The sequence below is a fragment of the Syngnathoides biaculeatus genome, chromosome 13 (assembly GCF_019802595.1).
Source record: "Syngnathoides biaculeatus isolate LvHL_M chromosome 13, ASM1980259v1, whole genome shotgun sequence".
NCBI classification, from domain to species: Eukaryota; Metazoa; Chordata; class Actinopteri; order Syngnathiformes; family Syngnathidae; genus Syngnathoides; species Syngnathoides biaculeatus.
The window spans coordinates 23,059,218-23,080,151 of record NC_084652.1 but is presented as its reverse complement, the minus strand read 5'-3'; the positions used below and the strand labels follow the sequence as shown (position 1 = coordinate 23,080,151).

At 41.7% G+C, this 20,934-nt stretch overlaps 1 protein-coding gene across 5 annotated transcripts in view; it reads left to right on the top strand.

Annotated features, from left to right (window-relative positions):
• The window catches only part of brinp2 (bone morphogenetic protein/retinoic acid inducible neural-specific 2), a 254,817-nt gene that overhangs the window by 142,278 nt on the left and 91,605 nt on the right, over positions 1-20,934 (top strand). For all 5 annotated transcript variants that reach the window (XM_061838207.1, XM_061838209.1, XM_061838205.1 and 2 more), the window contains one exon: positions 5,020-5,201. In XM_061838207.1, coding sequence (XP_061694191.1) covers positions 5,020-5,201 — 182 coding nt within the window. The remainder of the gene's footprint in view (positions 1-5,019; positions 5,202-20,934) is intronic.

Genomic DNA, 20,934 nt, shown 5'->3' with positions numbered 1-20,934 from the left:
CCTGTTGAAAATCTTTGTGAAGAAAGGAGCAAGTTGGTTTGCTCAGACTTTGAGGCAGGATGGTGAGACAAGGTCTGGGCTCGGTACTTTCTTGATCTTTTGTTGTGTTAAGATCTGTCTAATGTTCCTTTCATGGATGTCAAACGGTGGAGCAGAAGGTGGTGCGGTTTCTGGTGCTTGATGGGTGCGTGGAGTGGGTCTAATTCGAATCTACAGTAAAAGCTATTTAGATTGTCGGCTAGCCCGCTCTTGTTTTTTACTGAGGGGTAGGTCGCTTGTAAATAGTGAGCGATTGTAAACCATGCCAAACCGATTTGGAGTAATTAGTGCCGATATGTTTTTCCAGTTTAACTGCATAGTCCCTCTTTGCAATGATAATTTCTTCAGTTAGCTGGTTTTCTAGTGCATTTGTAGAGGGCCCCATTCCCACTACAATATTTCGATTTCCGTGTTAGCTCCGTGTCACAGTCTGCACGATGAAGATGAAAGCCAGGGAGTGTAATGGTGGCATCGGAGACGTCCACAAGGCTTTGGCTCCGTGAAGCACAGGGCAGCAGAACATCCAAAGTCTTTGCAGGTCTTGATCAGAAGCTGAAGTTCATCCATATTGTTGGCTAGGGAGTGTAGGCTCACGAGATGAATCGACGGGAGCGCTGGTCGATGTCCTCTCTTTCACAGTTTAACTTGTGTACCGGCTCTCATCTGCCTTTTTCGTTGACGCAAAGCCTAGAAGAGTGCGTCAACAAGTAACTCTGGAAAAAGATTCAGCGAATTGGTGAGGGTTGTCGAAAAAAAGTCTGGAGAAAACTCTCTGAAGGTTAGCAAGTCCTCTCTTGTGTACTTGAGTCCCAAGACGACCAAAAAACACACAAACATAAACATTAGCAGGGAAAATGTGCCGAAGGCTGACACACTGGTAGGTGCCATCTTGCAATTGCAATTGTTTTGTTACTTGTCCAGTGTAACCAGTGTGTTTAAATGTTGGAACTTAGTGTGCACATAAGGTGAATCACATTATAAGGCACCATGTCTAATGTGGCAGCTCGTATATTAAGAAGAGAATTTAAGACCTCTATAATCTGGAAAGTAACGTACAGAAAAAAAAAAAAAGCTTGGAGAGCCGAATATGTGGGGCCACGAACGATGAACCGTGAATGGGCAAGGGCACACTATAATTGGTTCAGACAGGTACATAATTGTTTAGGATCATAGAAGTAACATGTATCTCTGAGTTTCTGTTCAGATTTTGACTTTTTGCTTAAATTTCCCATCTATATTCAGTCACCAAACAAGGTGTGTACCATCATACTCAATGGCTCTCAACTCAGCATCCCTGTGGTTCCTTGTACTTGGCTAATGCATCGCCAATTTAGAAGCGGTCGTGTCATGAGTATGGTGCAGCTGCTTGAGTTCACCTTGTTTGTTTATAAACGCATAGTATTTGCAAATGAGGCAAATTGTCTTTTGATGAACTAAAGAAAAAAATATTTTCATTTTCTTGTTGGAAATAATACACCTTAACTTGCAATAGCGGTGCAGTTGATCGAACTCCTATTGTGATGTTTGAAAGCACACTCACTGTGTAACCTTTTTGTGCGTTACCAAATAAAATGAAGGAAAGAATAATAATTCATAATTTAGTGATTCAAATTAAAAAAATTACTCAGACGTAAATATCCATAGACTTTTTAAAATAATAAAGCGGGGGGGTAGGTTATTCCAGAAATACCATGATGGACATGAATTACTTGTCAATCACAATCCCCATCTTGATTTCCCCTGTTATAAATTGCCCACATTTGATTTCAAACTGCTTTCAAACAGATTACCATTTTACAAATGATCGTCAAGTCTGTGGTAGAAGTCTCAAAACAAGTACATGGGGAATGGTCATTTCTGAAACAGTAATTCATGTGGCACCAGCAACATTGAATCACAGCTTTTAGACCAACCAACTGTTCAGTCATCCTTCCTCTAAACTTGCTGCAAGAACTGGGAAGAGCAGACGAACAATAAAACTGACACATTTCTAACCATATGTCTCACTTATTTTATTATTTTTTTTTTAACCCTCTTCGCCCACTGTGAGAGAGAGGTTTGAAGTAACTCACAAAACAAAATTGCCTGCAGTATTGATTTTTGGCACCTAACAAATCAAGGCGGAGACCTGCAATATACATTCAGTGACATCCTCGTGATATTGAGACACTACAGACCCTGTCATCACTTAGTATAGCATAACTTCACTGCTTGATCAAAAGTGGTTGATGGAAAGTTGATTCCACACAATATTTTTTTCAAGCCAAAACTTGATGAAAGAGTTACAGTAAGAGACTTACAAGGCCCAAATTTTCAGAAAATTCATACCATACTTTTTTTTGCTATGACTTCAACACATTCATTTTGATGAAGTATAGAAAAGACAGAGAGAGCGAGAGAGCATGAAATGAGTGAGGGGGAGCAGTCAGATTGTAATATACGCTCAGACTTTCCCAACACCCTGCATGTCCATTATTTGTGACTTGTGATCTGTTTGGTTCCACACATGCGTCACGTGACTTCCACTTAATGGACAACTCCCCCGTGGACCATCGGCATGGGAGCTAGAGCTGACTAATATAGCGGCAGACTGATAGCTAGACTCAAGATGTGATTAACAGACTCAACTAATTGGGCTCAGTCTGTGTTCTAATGCTTCTATGGGTAAGAACACATTTTAGATGAATTTTTCTGTTACATCCATTTTCTTCTTTGATCAAATACTGTTATATTTTTAAACATGTTTTATTTTCTACAGTGAACTAACTGTAGAATTTACTTCATTGAGTAGCATTTTCAACCAGTTTCTAAAAAGTGAAGATTTCCCTTTTGGTCAGTTGTTAGAAGTTTTGCCTTGTTTACTTTTTCTTCGTCCAAAATCTAAAGTTAAACCCTTTCGGTTACTATCATCTTGAGAACATTTTACGTCCAAGCTGAGGGAGCTATTGTTTCAATTTTTGACAGTGCAAGTGTATACAGGTTTACACGTTTATATTCAGAAATGTCGATTGAGATGTTTACATGAAATTATATGAATGTTTTTACAAGAACATCAGATTGATCATTTGTTTTTAATTTCCCATAATGTGAATTGACACAAACTAAAAATAAGTTAATATTAATTTACATTCTTGTCCTTTTTCAAAGCAGCACAGTGGTGCAGCTATAGAGTGTTGGCCTCACAGTTCTGAAGACCAGGGTTCGAATCCCCTCCCTGCCTCTGTGGAGTTTTCATGTTCTCCCTGTGCCTGCGTGGGTTTTCTCCAGGCACTGTGGTTTCTTTTAGGCAGCACACAGAACTTTCTGTAACAACGAACGCTGCTCCGCCACACTTTCTTTTTCCTAGTTTACCTTACACCCGCCCCCCATCCCACTCTTAAAGACGTACACTCACTTTAGTTCGCAACACAGTTTGGGCAACGTAGAGCAAAGACGAGCTAGACATGGTGCTTATGTTTACTTTTGATATGAATGGAGAAAGTTAAAAAAGAAATGCTATTGTTTTAAGTTACAATGACTGTTGGAGTATATGAATAACCAAAGAAAAAGTGGTTAAACTGGACGAGATTTTGTCTTTTCAAGTGGGAAAGGTCTGGTCTGAAACCAAAATAGAAAGTGCAGGAGGAGATGGTGTGTAATTTTAAAATTCCACCTTGGCACAGCCTGATCCAGGATGAAAGCACAGATAATACACTGCACAAAAACCTTAATGTTAATAACATAACATTGGGAGCATCACACCCCCCCATCCCCCTCGTCAGTAGCTCGCGAGAGGCTGGCTGCTTGAAAAGTAAATCTTGGGGTAAAAATATCTGGGCACCCCCGCCTTAAATAATCATGTTGAGACATTGCAAGCACTGTTTTTTGTTATTTTACCTTTTACCGGGTTCTGATTGGGGATGTTCCTTCCATTCACACCTTCTGTGTCTTATTGTCTTTTCCCTCATGAGCATTGAAGTCCCCCAGCATAAAAATGAAGTCCCCCGTGGGAGTGATCTCCAGCACACCCTCCAATGACTCCAAAAAGAGTGGGCAATCTGAACTGATATTTGGTGCATCAGTACAAACTACAGTCAGACCCTTGTCTCCATCCGAAGGCGGAGGGAGGATACCCCCTCGGGCACCAGGGTGAACCCAATAATATTACATTCTAGCTTGTCATGAAATTATGCGCCTTTATTACATTATTGGCTTCTACACCCAAGGTGAATATTTTTGAAATGCCAATAAAAATCATTGTGACACATTATTTATTAATCAACAACATTTCAGATATCCTGAATAAAAATCTAATGGCTGACTTGAAGCCAGTAACGCTCAGGGTCATGCAAAATCATTTATGGGGGGGAAAAAAAAATACAGGTGTACTGTCCCAAATTTTTAAACGCATTTGAAACGCAAAGAGGGACAAATGCATGTGCAGTATATCCCACTGTTACACACTCAGCATTAGTCAAATAAAACAAAGCATGGCTTTGGGGAAGCCACCACAGTATAAAATGCACGTTTTGGTTGATGTAATTTATCCTAACTGTGTGGAATTCAAAGTTATATTTCTATCCTTCTTAACATTACCTTTAAGACTTGGGCCAGCACACTGGAAAAACTTCTGATGATTGTAACTATATTCCACATTTAAACAATGGAACATGGACAACAAAACAAACACATTATCTTTTTCTTTTTGTCTCTGAGACTAATTTGTAACTCGGGACTTTTTTTCCCTTTTAATTGCTGTGTCCATTTTGCTCTCTCCTTATCCAAACCGCGCCACCTTTTTTTCCCTGCATCCATGGTGTAAAATGATGTGACCCTTCTTTCTCTTCACCACGCAAGGTGAGACATAATCAAATGCTTCATTCACAAGGGCTAAAAAGGAAATCAGAAACAGAACTTATCAGTATAAAAGAAATAAAGGAAAAGCATCATGAAAATTTCATTTGATCTTAATTTTACTAAATATGATTGTTTTATTTTCAGGGGAGGAGTCCTTAACCATTTTCCTGGACAAGCAAAAGCTAAATAAGAAGTCAGAAGGCGACAGCAACAGCACTGTGCTGTCACTGGAGGTACTCCATCAGCTAGCAGCTTCATACTTCACAGATCGAGAAAGCACCCTAAGGAGACTGCACCACCTCCAGATCGCCACTTCAGCAATTAAGGTAATCTATTTGATGCTCACTATCCTTTGTGTGGGACCTACAGTTTCTAGCAGTTGCACAGTTATCCTTTTTCGTCAGTGATGTTTTCTTCACAATACTGTCCGTAGGAAGAATATACTGCATTATGTATTTTTTCAATCTGAAGAACAACCACACATCAACCAAAGCACACAGGCATCAAACTTATGGACTCCATTTCCGATCTCAAGCACAAGCCTTTGCTCACAATATCCAGTGTGCTCAAAATGTTTTTAAATGATTTTCAATGTGCATCATCGCTCAAAACAGGTCAATTGAATCATTTACTCTCTGACAATGCTCTTAACTGGCAGTCCTCACGGCCAAGGTTCGGCAGGGATTAGATAACCGGCCGACCTACGCCCACGTCCCGGTTGCAATGGACTTCCTGACAAGTCACGCTCACGCCGCAGTAGCAACGGACCCGCTACTGCGCAAAGTTCACGTTCCTGTGGCAACAGATCTGCCAACGCGCCGTGCGCACGTCGAGATTTCAACAGATTCACTGCAAGCTCACGCCGCGGTAGCCACTGATCCGCTACCGAGCCAAGCTCATGTTGCAGTGGGAACAGATCTGCCGCCTTGCCACGCCCACGTCACGGTTTCAACAGACGCGCTGCTGACCCATTCTCTCTATCGACCCCTTTCCGAACCCAGCTCACGTTGCTGGTGGCACCAGATTCGCTGCCGCGTCACACCGACGTCGCGGTGGTGACAGACTAGGCGAGCGGCGAAGTCTAAGGGTGGAATTGGCGATCAAAGAAAGCCTGCCAGAGTGCCTTCAACGTGTGTTTTCCCAAAACACAAAACTCAGAAACGAATTGCAGAGGGCTTAAAGGTCAAGTGTCATGAAATGGATGAGTTTTAGTATGTTATTAATGAAAAAACGTCAGCCAATATGGGCCCATCCGCGTTCGGCGGTAACAGCTTCTGCGAAGGCTGCGTGTTCGGCTTTGCGGACGGGGCCAGCTCTGAAGATCCCAGCCAAGAATGCGTCACTCAGCCGCGTGCACGCAGTAAAGCGCCCTGGCTCGACTGTATTGCTCATAGTACTGTGGCATCAATGAACACCCCCCTAAAGCAGTACGGCTCAGCTCCGTCATAAGCCACACCAGCCGGCTGCAATGAGCAGCGATGGCTCATCTCCGCCGCGGAAGTAGATCGGACGGGGATGCAGTTTGGCCGTGATTGCATCTCATCTGAGTATGGCTCGAAACAACAGTGTAATATTGGCCTGAGGGCTCGAAACAATAGTATAATATTGCCCCGGTAACTTCACTCGGTTGTGTGTTGTTGTCCTTTTCGAAAAGAGCTTCCGTGTCAGAAGGGATGTATTCGTCTCCCATGGTTTGGGTGCACCGCCTGTTTTCATTGGCGAATGTCCGGGTGACGTCACTTACCACCACGACCACTTGGATATCGTAGAATAATACTTCTGCAATTTTGCGCATGGATGACGCGCTCTCCGCTCACATTTATTATTTATTTATTTTTCGTATGGACATTGAAGTGAATAATGTTATATGTATTTTTCATTACAATATCTATTTTTGAAAGTTTATAGGGATGACACTTGGGCTTTAAGTTCAGAGGATGAAGTGAATTCAGATGAAGATGAGGCAAACTATTTTCCTCCAGTTAAGATGGGGAGGACTTCATCATTCTCGTCGCTCCATGCTGTTCCCAAGAATCATATATTCATGCCCCCGAGTTTCTGCCAGTTCTCCTCCGGGATCCCTGACTCGGATTCCGCCTGAAGCAGTCGACTCTCATTCATGGGCAAGCCCCCAGTTTAGATGTGCCAAGTCAATCACCGAAAGAGCAACAACGCAGCGTTCTGCTGCCTGTGGGTTTTCAGGAGCCACTCTCCAAATTCCACGTTCCTGCATAGAAGGTGGCGATGGCTCCACAGCCGCCTCACGTTCCTGTCGAGTAGGTGGCGACGGCATCATGATCCCCTCCGTTCCAGTACCGGCAGCGACTGGCCCACGGCTGTCCCACACCCCTGTCTCGACGGCGACAGGTATTCTTCTGTCTACCGTTCCTGTCTCGACAGCTACAGGTATACGGCCTCCTCACGCCCCGGGCTCGATGGCTGCCACCTCCCTCTCCTGTTTCAATGGCGACCGGTCCGCAACCGTCTGAGGGCCATGCCACGACAGCCACCAATCTACGGCCGCTCCCTGACCTAGCCCCAGCAGCGACTGATCCCCAGCCGCCTCACGATGAAGCCTCAGCGGCGGCTGCCTCACGATGAAGCCTCAGTGGCGACCGCCCCCTGGCCGCCTCATGACCTAGCCTCGCTAGAGACCGATCCACGGCTGCCTCCCGACCAAGACTTGGCGGTGACCGATCCCCGGTCGCCTCGCAACCATGTCCTGGGAGGTCTTCGTCCGGAACAGTCGCATGGTTCCATCTGGTTCCTGCTTCGCGGTTGGGTTGCTCCTCCAGGACGTCCACCCGAATAACCTCGTGAGGACCCTGGTGCTTGGCGTCCGGGTCAACCTCCGAACCTGCCCAGCCGGATGCCTCGCTTTTGGTGGCCTGGACAACCACCAGACAGAATGGGGTTGGGGGGTGCCCTCTCCCGGACCCCCTTCCACCCGCCCCTGGAGATGTTATTTTTTGTGTGTGAATGTTTCTTTTGTTTAGGCACATCTGGGATCCGCGCCTTAAAGTGGGGGTACTGTCGTGGTTGTGCTGGTCTCAGCCCTAGCTGTGTTGGTCCCCTACACACCTGCGTTGATTTGGAGGCGCGCACCTGTGCCTCATCGTTGATAATCAACCCCAGTATATATCGGATCCAGCGGACGGTCTGGGTTTGCCAGATCGTTGCAATCCATGCCTCGTTCCCGCACTTCCTCATTTCCTGATCCTGAACCCTTGTGTACCGACCTATGCCTGTCCTCCAACCAACCCTTGAGACTGCTGCTCTCTCCGACTGATCTCCGGTGTACTGATCCCTGCTTGCCCACTGACCTGCTTTCTACACCTGACATCCTAGTTACCGCTGCTCCAGTTGACTGTCTTTCTGATCCCAGACCTTGGAACGAATAAACACTTTTCCCAAACTGCCTCTGCGTCTCCGGAGTCCTGCATTTCGGTCCCCTCCCGCATCGATGGGTCGTGACATGCGTGGTGACTGTCCTGACATCACTGCGACTATTATCTTGCGCATAGTTTGCCTTTATGCTCTAGTCCAACCCACCCAGTTTTTAAAATGTGCTGCAGTTCTTCTCCAAGTCAGAGGTGTCGCGACAGCTGGTATTCTCCTCGCCTTTACAATTTTACAATCCATGACAACAACAGCACATATAGTGCTTCCGTGAACATGTTGAGTGAACATGAACCTCAGGAATGGATCATTAACGGAATGAGGATGCACCTAAAATATTTTAGGATTGATTTGGTGAACGAATCTTTTGAACCAATGTTTAGAAGAAACTGAGTGAGTGATTCAATACACTCAAAAGAACTGCCGTGCCCATCACTCATTGGATGCGGTTGTGTAATTAGTCAAAAAGTACTGTTTAAAGATGGGAGCATTTAGGCCTCCCTCCTGTATAATCTTATAAAGAGTGGATAAACTAATACAATTTTTCTTATTTTTCATTTTAGTTTTTTAATATAAAATGATTATAGAAGAATCTCATGTTTGGAACCATTTGAATGTGCGCTTAAATGGAATCACTCAAAAATAAATATTTTGTTTGAGGTAATGTTTTTACTTTTGTTGCAGCTATTCTTCTGCACTTTCTGGTGTGTGTATTGTCCACAAGGAAGCAGGATAATACTTACATATAATAGACGTAGATTTGATAATGAAACACAAAGACTGTTGCAACTAAATTTCATTAATACTATTAAATTTTAAAATTTTCAGAATGCAATTTATGCCTGTGTTTACTGTCATATGTTCTGTCTCCATGTGTTGCTGCACTGATTGGGTTTAAATGTCAGTTGTTTTAAAGATTCACGACCACTGCAATATCCATCCTTGTTTAATTTTGGTCAATGAGTAGGCATGATAGAGGGCCGTGGGCATTTTGTGTGTGAAATTAAGGTTTCTGAACCACTCTAACAACTAACAGATCTCTGTAGATGATGCTGTTACATTGGTTTTGAATGTTAAACAGGTTTTAAAGAAAGTGGTCAAATATAAACAGGATTAAGTATGTCAAAAACATGCAAGGAATTTCCTTTCTGGTAGTTGTAGACACTCTATTATGACAATGGAGAATTACAGAGAATACTTTTGAGACATAAAGGCAGTGTGATAAAAGATTCTTAGTAATCTGGCAATGATGATACACTTTCTTGTTGTGGGGGGCAATTGTGCAAAAAGATGCAGAGTCTTCTAGCAATTAGAGCAGTTTGAATGCCTAATAGAGCAATGGTCTCCTGCAATGACCATTGTGCAAAGGGCGGTGAGACTTCAATAAATTAATGCAATTTAAAGTGACTAGGAGTGCAATAATCTGGGACAATGTTGATTGTGGATATGCAAGTACTCCTCAGACGTGCAAGTGGTGCGTTGTGCTTAGACTGCTATAGTGAGTGCACTGCAGAGTTTGTGAGCATGTTGCAGTTGAATTGTTACTTAGCTGTTGAAGACGTTAACTGCAAGAGGGAAGAAGCTGTTGGAATGTCTGCTGGTTTTAGTTTGCACTACCCAGGATAACGAGCTGAAAGAGCTGGTAACCAGGACGCGGAGAGTCCAAGAAGATTTTGCCTACTCTTTTCTTAGTTTGTGGTAGTGTGCACATTCTTGAGGGAGGGGAGGAGGATACCAACAAGCCTTTCAGCAGTTTTGATAGTCTGTTGCAGACAGAGTTTGTCCTTTTTTGTAGCAACACCAAACAAGACTGTCATGGAGGTACACAGTACTGATTCGATGACTGCTGTGTAGAACTGTCTCACTCACACTTTCTGGTGTGTTTCGGATCATTATTGCCCTGCATGATCAAAGTGCTTGAGTTTGATGGCACAAAATGATGGCCAGGCGTTCTCCTTCAGGATTTTCTGGTACACAGCAGAATTCGTTGTTCCATCAATCACAGCAAGTTGTCCTGGTCATGAGTAGGCAAAGCAGTCCCAGACCATCACACTGCCATCAACAAGCTTTACTGTTGGCATAATGTTCTTGTTGTCTAACGCTGTGCCAGTTTTACGCCAGATGTAATGGGCTTCACAGCTTCCAAAAAGTTTTGACTCGTCAGTCCACAGAATGTTTCTCATAAAGTCGTTGAGGATCATCTTTTTTTTCTTTTTTTTTTTTTTGCAAATTCATAGCCATAGCATTCTTTGCTGAACAAAGGCGATGTTCAAAGCTGTGGGAATTATAGAGGAATACAATTGATGGGCCACACAATGAAGTTATGGGAAAGAGTGGGGGAGGCTAGACTCAGGACAGAAGTAAGTACCTGCGAGCAATAGTATGGTTTCATGCCTAGAAAGAGAACCACAGATGCATTATTTGGCTTGAGGATGCTAGTGGAAAAGTACAGAGAAGGTCAGAAGGAGCTACATTGTGTCTTTGTGGATCTAGAGAAAGCCTATGACAGAGTACCAAGAGAGGAACTGTGGTACTGCATGCGTAAGTCTGGTGTGGCAGAGAAGTATGTTAAAATAGTGCAGGACACGTATGATGGCAGCAGAACAATGGTGAAGTGTGCCTTAGGTGTGACAGAAGAATTTATGGTGGAGGTGGGACTGCATCAGGGATCAGCTCTGAGCCCCTTCCTGTTTGCAGTGGTCATGGATAGGCTGACAGATGGAAAAGAAGTATTCTTTGCTTACAGCAATGGTTTTTGACTGGAACTATCCGATGGATGCCTATTTTGATCATAGTAGGGTTATGAACACTGACCTTAAGTGAGGCTAGCGAGGTTTGCAGATATTTAGATTTTGTTCAAGGTTCTATTGTGACCTCCTGGATGAGTCATTGTCGCATACTTGGAGTAATTTTAGTTGGTCATCCTCTCCTGGGAATGTTTGCCACTGTTGCCAGTTTTCTCCAACTGACGGTGGCTTGCTGGAGCCTCTAAAATTTGGAAATGGCTTTGTATCTTTTTCCAGACTGCTGATCACTTTTTTCCTCATTTATTCTTGTATTTATTTGGATCGTGGTATGATACATTGGTTCTTGAGATCTTGTAGCCTTCTTCACAGTCTCTGACAGATTCTATCTCAGTGATTTCTCCATTCAATAAGTATGATGGTTATCAAGTTTGGGTGTGGTATGTGAATTTACTTTTTCACAGAGGATCAGAAGGTTTGGATTTTTTGTGCCTTAATAAATTGAATTGTTATTTGAAAATTACTTTTTTTTATTTCTTTGGAATGTCTTCGAGTGATATTAAAATTGATTTGATGATTTGAAACCTGATAGAGATGCAAAAAAAAAAATAGAACTCAGGAAGGGGGCGAACCTTTTCATGGCGCTGTACGTTTGACGGGGGCCGCTGTGATATGTGGAAAGTTGCAGTTTCAATGCATCACAGGCTCTCAGGGGGATTGTTTTAACTATAAAAAAAATTTAAAGATCTGCAACACAGTGTGAGAGGAATATGGTGGAATTGAGTTTGGTCTTGTCACTTCTCGTTCCTCTTGGCTTAGTTTATGTTCAAAATAATTCTTGGAAATCAAATGTGATTGTATCGTGGTAAACAGTGACACAAATTACTATGAATGACATTTCCCTCATAATCCATTTTATAGAACCACACAGCAAGAAATAAAGAATAAAATTTTCCATTTACAAAGCATCCCTGAATGCATCCAATATCCCATATAGCTTTAACATGACTGCTGATGTAAACACGAATGGAGGCTGGGCTGAACTGCAAGTGTGTGCCAATTACAGAGCCAAGTGCAGGAAAAATAATGCAAACACAAACAAAACACACAAAACTGACATATAGCGGTAAAACCTGCAACACAGTGTGTAAGGAATGTGGTGAAATTGGTCTGAAGCACTTTTCTTTAAAACACACAAGCTGGTAAAAATAAACAACAAAAAAGTTACATCTTACAGATGGAAAAATTTCAATCGGCTTGTCGCGGCCGGGTCGTGATGGCTCGTCACGCCCGTATTTTTCATTGCAATATCTAATTTACAATGTATATAGGGATGTCAGTGAGGCTTTGAATACTGACTCTGTTTCTTTGAGCTCTCTCTCTTGCTGTTGCTGTAGTATTGTCTTGAGCTCCTTGCTAGTAGCACACCAGCTGGGTAGTCGTGGGCCACCCCCCAAACCCTTTTCTTTTGTTCTGGCTCAGTCTTAACATGATCCTGGGAAAGAGGAAAGACTTTGCTTCCAAGCCAATTGCGCCAACGTTGAGCTGATCAGAGCAGGTAGGACCTGGTACGCTTTAAGCCAAGTGTGGTCTCTCTGAAGTTGCCAGTGAGACAAAACAGGCAGTAAGAGAAACTTTGTTTTGTTTTATCTTTTTCCTTCCCCATTATTTTTCCTGCTTGAACCAAAGCTGCCTTTTTGGTCCTCAAGACCAGGGAAGACCACACCATTCGTGGCCAAATGTCACACACAATGCAATGCTTTCTACAGGGAAAAAAAACAGTGCTTAATAATATGAGTAAAATTACAATTTTCTCACAAAGACACAACATTGTCCTCTCGGGCAGACTAAATGCATTAAATGCCAAGAACATCTATCCTAAGCCAGCACCCACACACCTCCACACACAAGTCCCTTTTTCTATTTTTGTACGCCTGATTTTGTTTTGTTAGTTTCTTTTATTGTTTTTATAATTTTTAATCATAGCTGTTTGATAGAGATATTAAATTCCATCTAAAATTTCACTGGCTGTCGTAATGTGTCTTGGTTCATTAATTTTTGCTACATTGAGAACTCTATTGAACGTGTAGCAACTTTCATACGATAAATTGATAAAATGTTTGTCATTAATTTTTCCTTTTCTAAACAAGGAAGGTCGTGCACCTTTCACGAGACAAATGCTAATCTGAAAGTGGAACGTGAGCGTAATTTGTATACCAAATAAATTACATTTTCATCCAACTCATACACACTACATAATGATCTGAAGCTTGGCAAAACACTACATGGTAAATTAGAAAGCATGAAGAAATTATGAATACTTAATCAATTTTGCTGAATCATCAGAGAAATTCAACTCACCACACCACATTGACCCTCTGAGCTAGTGACAACCTTATTGCGTCATTTTAATCACATTGATTGCATTACCTTAATAAAACATACTATAATTTTTTATTTTTTTTGGGGGGGGGAAAGAGAGAGCGAGAGAGAGAAATTTTCTGACCCGCTTATTTCACAAGGATCGTGAGAGTGCTGGAGCCTATCCCAGCTGTCATCGGGCAGGAGGCAGGGTACACCCTGAACTGGTTGCCAGCTAATCGCAGGGCACATGGAGGCAGACAACAGTCGCACTCACAAACAAACCTCAGGGCAATTTAGAGTGTCCAATTAATGTATGTTTTTGGGATGTGGGAGGAAATTGGAGTGCGAGTGAGAGAAGCCAAGCAGGCATGGGGAGTACATGCAACCTCCACATAGGCGAGGCTGGGATTGAACCCCGGACCTCGGAACTGTGAGGCCAATGATTTCCAGTTACCCCACCGTGTGTGTGTGTGTGGTGTGTGTGTGTGTGTGTGTGTGTGTGTGTGTTTAGAACCCCAATTCCAAAAATGTAAGGATAGTAAAAACGTAGATTCCAAATCACATTCAACCTATATTAAACAGCCTACACATCAAAGACAAAATATTTAATCTTCAAACTCATAAACTTTGTTTTTCAGCAAATAATCAGTAACTTTGAATTTTTGGGGTCCACCATATTCCAAAAAAGCTGGGGGACAGTCATGTTTACCATTGTTAATCACCTTTTCTTTTAACAACATTTAATAAACTTTTGGTAGCTGAGGGCACTGATTGTTGAAGGTTTGTAAGTGGAATTCTTTCTCATTCTTGGATTAGTATAGCCCAAGCCTTGTATGGATGCGAGCCAGACTATATCTAATCAGAATTTCTCAACCTCACACACTAGCTCGGTCTCCTTCCCTGCCAAAGAGGTGACATTCCACGTCCATAGACACAGCCTGTAGCTGGGGATTGGATCACCATTGTCTCTGCCTTGTTCCCAACCCCTATGGACCATTCCATACACGGAGAGCCCATGAGAAGGGGAATCCACGTGACTCTCTCTGGTTGTTCCTGGCTGAGACTCGTGGGTGCATCCCCGGCGGCCACCAGGTGCTCGCTTTCATGCCCAACTCCAGGCTTGGTCCCAGAGAAGGGCCCCGGTGATAAGTGTCTGGGCAAGGAATATCTAGCTCAATTTTTTTTGTACCGTATTTTTCGGACTGTGGAAGCCGCAGTTTTTTTCATAGTTTGGCCGGGGGTGGGACTTATTCCCCAGAGTGACTTATATGTGAAATTAGTAACACATTGTTACATCCATCCATTTTTCAAATCGCTTATCGGTTATTTTCACACTGACAACCGTAAGAGGGCGCTCTAGGCCCGTGTATCTGTAACTTATAACAATTGAGAAGGACTGAACAAAAATGCCATTGAAGAGAAAATCATATTCTTCAAATTATTTTTTTTATTTGATCTTGCTAACCAATGATGACAAAAGTACTTCTTACCATGAATGCGACTTGTTATACGTCGTTAAATTAAGCTTCATACAGGCGTTGAGACTTCCGTCTGTTTATCATGAAGGTAATTCAATTTGATTTGCCATCATGATGGTGTGATGGTGAATGGTTCTTGCCAACAAAAGCATGTCTTTTATTCATTTGATTATCTTGTTTTTATGCGAAGTTGGCAAAATGTTTATTGGCAACATCGAGGATGAATGCTTTTGCATACTGCCAATTGGTGAATGTAGACACACAGCAGAATCCTCCCTCCCACGAAGTCTGTCCATTCTTGTTGAAAACTTCAGTACTCCTCATATTTTTTTCTTTGAGCGACCTTCGTCAAAAGTGTTTCCATAATCACGTAGTTGTTCTGACATGATCAGTGTTCAATTCGAAGCCTGTGGACTACGGCAACCTCACTAGGACAAACTGTCTCTGCATCATTGCGAGAGCACAGCCTCTGGGTGAATGCGCCATACAACATGCATTGGATGGCTCAACAAAGTATGGGCTTCCGTGACAACCAAAACCATCCTGTCGAGATTCAGAAAGGCTGGAATAGGCTACTTGTAACTGTAACTGACGATGAGTCTAACATACAGTCAGCAACGTAGAAGAGGAAGCGGCACGTCGTCTACCTCTGGAGTTGGCGGAGTTGCTTAGGAGAATGAAGATTTCATTCTATTTTAGTTATCGGGTATTTGGAGTGACACGGATGGTTTTGGTAAACTTCTTAGTATGTTATGTTTTGCTATAGTTATCGGAATAACTCTTAATATGTTATGCTAACATACCAGGCATGTTCTCAGTTGTGTCATGTAATGTAACCGTACCATTCAGCCTGTTGATGCCTCGATTCTACTTTTATTTTAAATTGTTCCTCATTTAAATTATACTCCAGTGCGACTTATATATATTTTTATCTTCGTTTTTATGGATTTTTTGGGTGCCGTGATTTGTACTACGGAGTGACGTATCATCTGGAAAATACGGTATTTCTCAGGCGTTTATGGAGTCGTACTTTGTCTGGTCTCTCACCTAGGACTCTTTTGACCGGACCACTGGGGTGAAGCCCCATACAACTTAACTCCAAATTCCTCTACCACGATTATATGACACTTCAAGGATGTTTTTTTTTTTTTAAACTACTTTTGTTTTCAGTATTACCCTGATCACAGGTACTGTTTGACACGGACTAAAGTACAGTGGTTTGTCGCAAGTGTAACACAATGCTAAACTACATTGGTGAAAATGCTACGTGACTGACAAATTTTCATCACTCTGAAAAGAAGTGTAACCAGATAAAAAAAAAGCATGCTTGGACCAAACTTTACAATCAAGTACAAAAATAATGCACTTCACAGTTCAAACTGCACAGCTGATATATGAATATGTTAAGAGCAGAATCAGTAACAAAGTTTTATTGGAAATTTTTTTTTTCAATAATTGTACACCATGGAACAGTGGTTCTAAGATTATTTTCACATCAGGGATTTGGTGTTTGTTTTATATTCTGCCAAGAATAGGAAACACATTATCAGTGACTCCCACATAAGGTATTGTGATTTTTCTTTTCATATTGTTTTAGGTTTTAAAAAATATTGATTATGTTTGAAAATATATTTAGGGAGCTACACTATTTCTTTTTATTACACAGGTACATCCCTCTCAGTCTTGAACAGCAGTGTTTACGAGCCATAATTGTTTTCATGTATAGCCTGGAAGTTGGATGAGCTGAAGCATTATTTGCAAAGTATGTTTTGTAGTAGTTAGCACAAACAGTTAGCACAAACTGACACTCAAGCGTTGTCTTTTCTGAAAATGAAGATGATCACTTTCAGGGTCATGGGTTTTTGGGAAAAGCAGTTTTATGGTGGATTATAATAGAAACCATAAGAATGGAAGTACACTAAAGGCCAGCTGATATATTTCTTGATTGTGTGTACAAAAGTCAAAGACAATGGCCATTTGTCTCAGAATAATGACAACCAACCGATTTAGCAAAATGTAACTGTGACTATTGTACTACAGACTTTGTAAGGACAGACTTTGGATACATATACATTATGCCAGTTCCAATTGTACCACTTTGTAGTTGGCCTTCTTATTAAAATATTGAGTAAAAAAAGCTAGAAAATATCAAATGTCTTATCTTTTGGGAAAATGACAACTTGCCCAGAGTTAAATGAATCCAACATGTGATTAGAATTTATGTGAATACATAGATATTCTCTGGTAGCCAAGAGATTTGCATGCCCGCCAACACAAATTCACACATTTATGAGCAAGAGGATCCTTTACATATCTCTGACAAATAATGATCTCTGCTACGAAAGCCACCTGTCGTGGCTTGTTCTGCCAAATTTCGTCACCCAGGAGGAAGAAACACTGAGTGGGATGTGCTTGACCTGTGTCCATGTATGTCTCTGGGCACTGAGTGGCTGCACCACAGCATCAAGTGGGAGGCAGGAGTGAAACATTAAAAAAAAAATACTCTGTAGGAAAATTGAAGGATATCTGACATAACACAGTTAAGACCATGCATTTATGTACCCTCCGTTTTCCATGAAAACTTAAAAAAGTTTTATAGGAATTTTGATCCTGTGAGTGAAGTCGTTGTCTGATTCATTGCCTGCTTTTTTATGCTGTTTAACGAGTCATAACAACTGTCTAAACAGAAAAATACGAGAAAGTCTAAATTATTTTCCAGTTAACTGAAGAATGTTAGGACTTGATGCAGTCGGATTGTTGTTTATTAACTGTGTTTGTAAAAGACAGCACAGCTTTCACATTCATTTCACAGAACTAATTAAGGGCAGAGACGTGCAACCATTTGGAACATAGTTTGCACATAGCCATAAATAAAATAAATTCTAATTACGTTCTTTAACAATTTGAAAGCACAGTAAAGCAACTTAAATAGGCAATCTGTAATTTGATATTGGGGTCGATAAACATTAATTTCTATGGACAGGATGTAAAAACTCATGCATTGGTCACAACCTTAAAGAAGGTATAGGGTCTTAATAGTCAATATTTCTCTAAAAAGTTTGATTTTATGTTTATTTTTTCTCATGGAAACGAGACTGGCAGTCATTTCCAATAATATCAATCTATTTTGGATGAATTGGTAAATAACTAATTGCCTTTCGGATGCCCCTTTTTCATCTCGACACACCACGGTTGTTTTTGTCTGACGTCACTGGCAGAAGTGGAAACCAAATTTGTTGCATTGTTGACGTGGAAAAACGAATGTACTGTCAAGTGCCAGTAATTTGTCATATTTTCTTCATGGTTGTCAAGTGACAGGTGGAATTGCTTCACCTCTAAAATGGCAACTTTTTAGGAAAAAAAGCAAACAATTGGAGACACTGTGAACATACAGGGCAGAGGGTAAGCAGCCTGTATGGCGTTGTGAGGATGAGCGGATGGCTGATGTCAGCGTCATGAATGTCACATCATTAACCAAGATGGTTAAGAGAGACTGATGGTGGTGTGCGCCAACGCAGAGCTTTATGATTTCTCCTGATCAATGCTTGTATTAGAATTTTGTCTTTGTTGTTTTGAGCCACTTTGTTCACGTACGCCTCTGCACTACACTGCTACTACTACCAGGAACTTTTGAACTTCAGATACAAACACAAAATAGCAGTTCCAAGTGACTTTAACTGCAAACAAAACATTCCTGATGAGCTAGCAAGACCGCCAGGCTCGCTGTTGATTGTTGTCTGGGTAGCAAAGCGGCGCGGTTGTAGGGAAAGCAAAAGTGGGGCTGTTGGTCTGGCCACCTGGGGCCACCGAAAGGAAATCCACACAGACCACCACTTCCAAAACAGTATCTCTTAAACACCACATTTGTCGCCTACAAAATGGGTGAGCTGGAATTAAATGTTGCGGATAATCGCTTTGCTGATGACTGCTGCGTCCTCATTATAATATTGCATGCAGTTTGTCATGAACAGATCCTTGCAAAGATAAAACCTCAATGAACCAGTTTTTTTCTGAAGCGTTGCCACACTAATGTAGTTTGGGTAGTTCTCCAACTTTAGAAGTTCTAAGCTTTGATTCAAGAAACAAAAAGAGCATGATCCACACATTTTCCATCCATCGATTTTCTAAACAAATAATCTAACTGCAGACAGAAGGTAGGAAACACACTTAACTGCTTGCCAGCCAATCGCATGGCACATAATAATAATAATAATAATAAAACACAATTAAATTAACCTACCACCTTTTGGGATGTGGTAGGAAACAGTACAATGTTCGCTCGCGACAATGCAGTCTCACCATTAAATTGATTTTTTTGTTTTCTTGTGTGTGTGTGTGTGTGTGTGTATAATTTTTGACTTTGTGGCATGCTTTTTTTCATAGTGTATGAATGCAGATTGTGTTCAGTATCCTGATTCGCTAAGGGAAACCCTACATTGTGTATGGCATCACCATTATCAGGGGCCATATTACCCTATTGTTTTGAGCCATATTTAGATGATATAACTTGAGATGAGATCATTTCTAACTAACAACAGACTCCCCGACAGACAGACGAGGAACCCGATGAAATATTCAAAATGACAGCCCTATAATTGTTCGATTTCATAACTCTTTTACAAGTCTTGTGTATGTAGCGTATTCAGGAGGACCCATGCCGGATTAAGTAAGTACGTCAGGGGTGCCCAGACACTGGTGACCGATGGGGGGAGAGCTTCTTTCTCCTCCCCTCCAGCGGTGTGACAACACGGGCCAGCAAGCCTCCCGGCCCGACCCACCTCCGCGTCGGAGCTAACACTGGCAAACAACAACGCCGGTGGACAACAACAATACCGGCGAACAACAACATTAGTCCATGAACATCGAAACATTTAGCACTCCTGACTTAGGTACTTTATGAAATTATTATTACGCGGATCTTTTGTTACTTTCTGAGATGAAGGATTACGTGGTCAGACACGGCCGTAGCTTTTTATGATAGCTGCTTTCAGAGTAGTTGTTTGAGTTTGACTATACAACTAGTTAGCTAGTTAGCTAGTGTTACACACTACTAAACTGTCTTTGTACTTGTATTTTGTTATTGTTTTGTGTTGCATTGTGTGTGTGATTAAATGCAAGTGCTTTGTTATATGTTGCCAGTTTTACCAAGGGGATTTATTCACACATAACATATACTACAAACTGTGAGACAAATTAGTCCCCCACAACTATTATTTTTTTAATAGCTCTATAAACACCAACCTGTCCTTTAGAACCCACAAAGCTCTCATCTTTTGCACCTGTGCAATCCATTTATCATGATGAACAGGGTGTTTTGGAAAAATGTGAAGAGTGAATACATCCTCCCAAGTGTTTGAGCAAAATCCAGCAATACAACGAGTCAGCATTTTAATCAGATATAATATATATAATAATAATATATAGTATATATAATATAATAATCAGAGAGACAGGCAGGAGAGTACTTGGTGTAGGGCAAAGGGTAGAGGTGGCAAAACCTAAACAAGAGGCATATGAAGACATGTACACCAGGTTGGACACGAAAGAAGGAGAAAAGGATCTCTACATGTTGGCCAGATAGAGGGATAGAGATGGGAAGGATGTGCAGCAGGTAAGGGTGAATAAGGATAGAGATGGAAATGTGTTGACTGGTGCCAGTAGTGTGCTCAAAAGAATACTTTGAGAAATTGATGAATGAAGAAAATGAGAGAGAAGGAAGAGTTCAAGAGTCAAATGTGATGACATACCGGTGGAGGTATGGAAGCAATTTGGGGAGATGGCGTTTTTGACCAACCTATTCAACAGAATACTAGTGGTTGAAAAGATGCCTGAAGAATGGAGGAAAAGTGTTTTAGTTCCCATTTTTAAGAACAAAGGCGATGTTCAGAGATGTGGGAATTATAGAGGAATCAAGTTGATGAGCCACACAATGAAGTTATGGGAAAGAGTAGTGGAGGCTAGACTCAGGACAGCAGTAAGTATCTGCGAGCAACAGTATCGTTTCATGTCTAGAAAGAGTACCACAAATGCATTATTTGCCCTGAGGATGCTAGTGGATAGTACAGAGAAGGTCA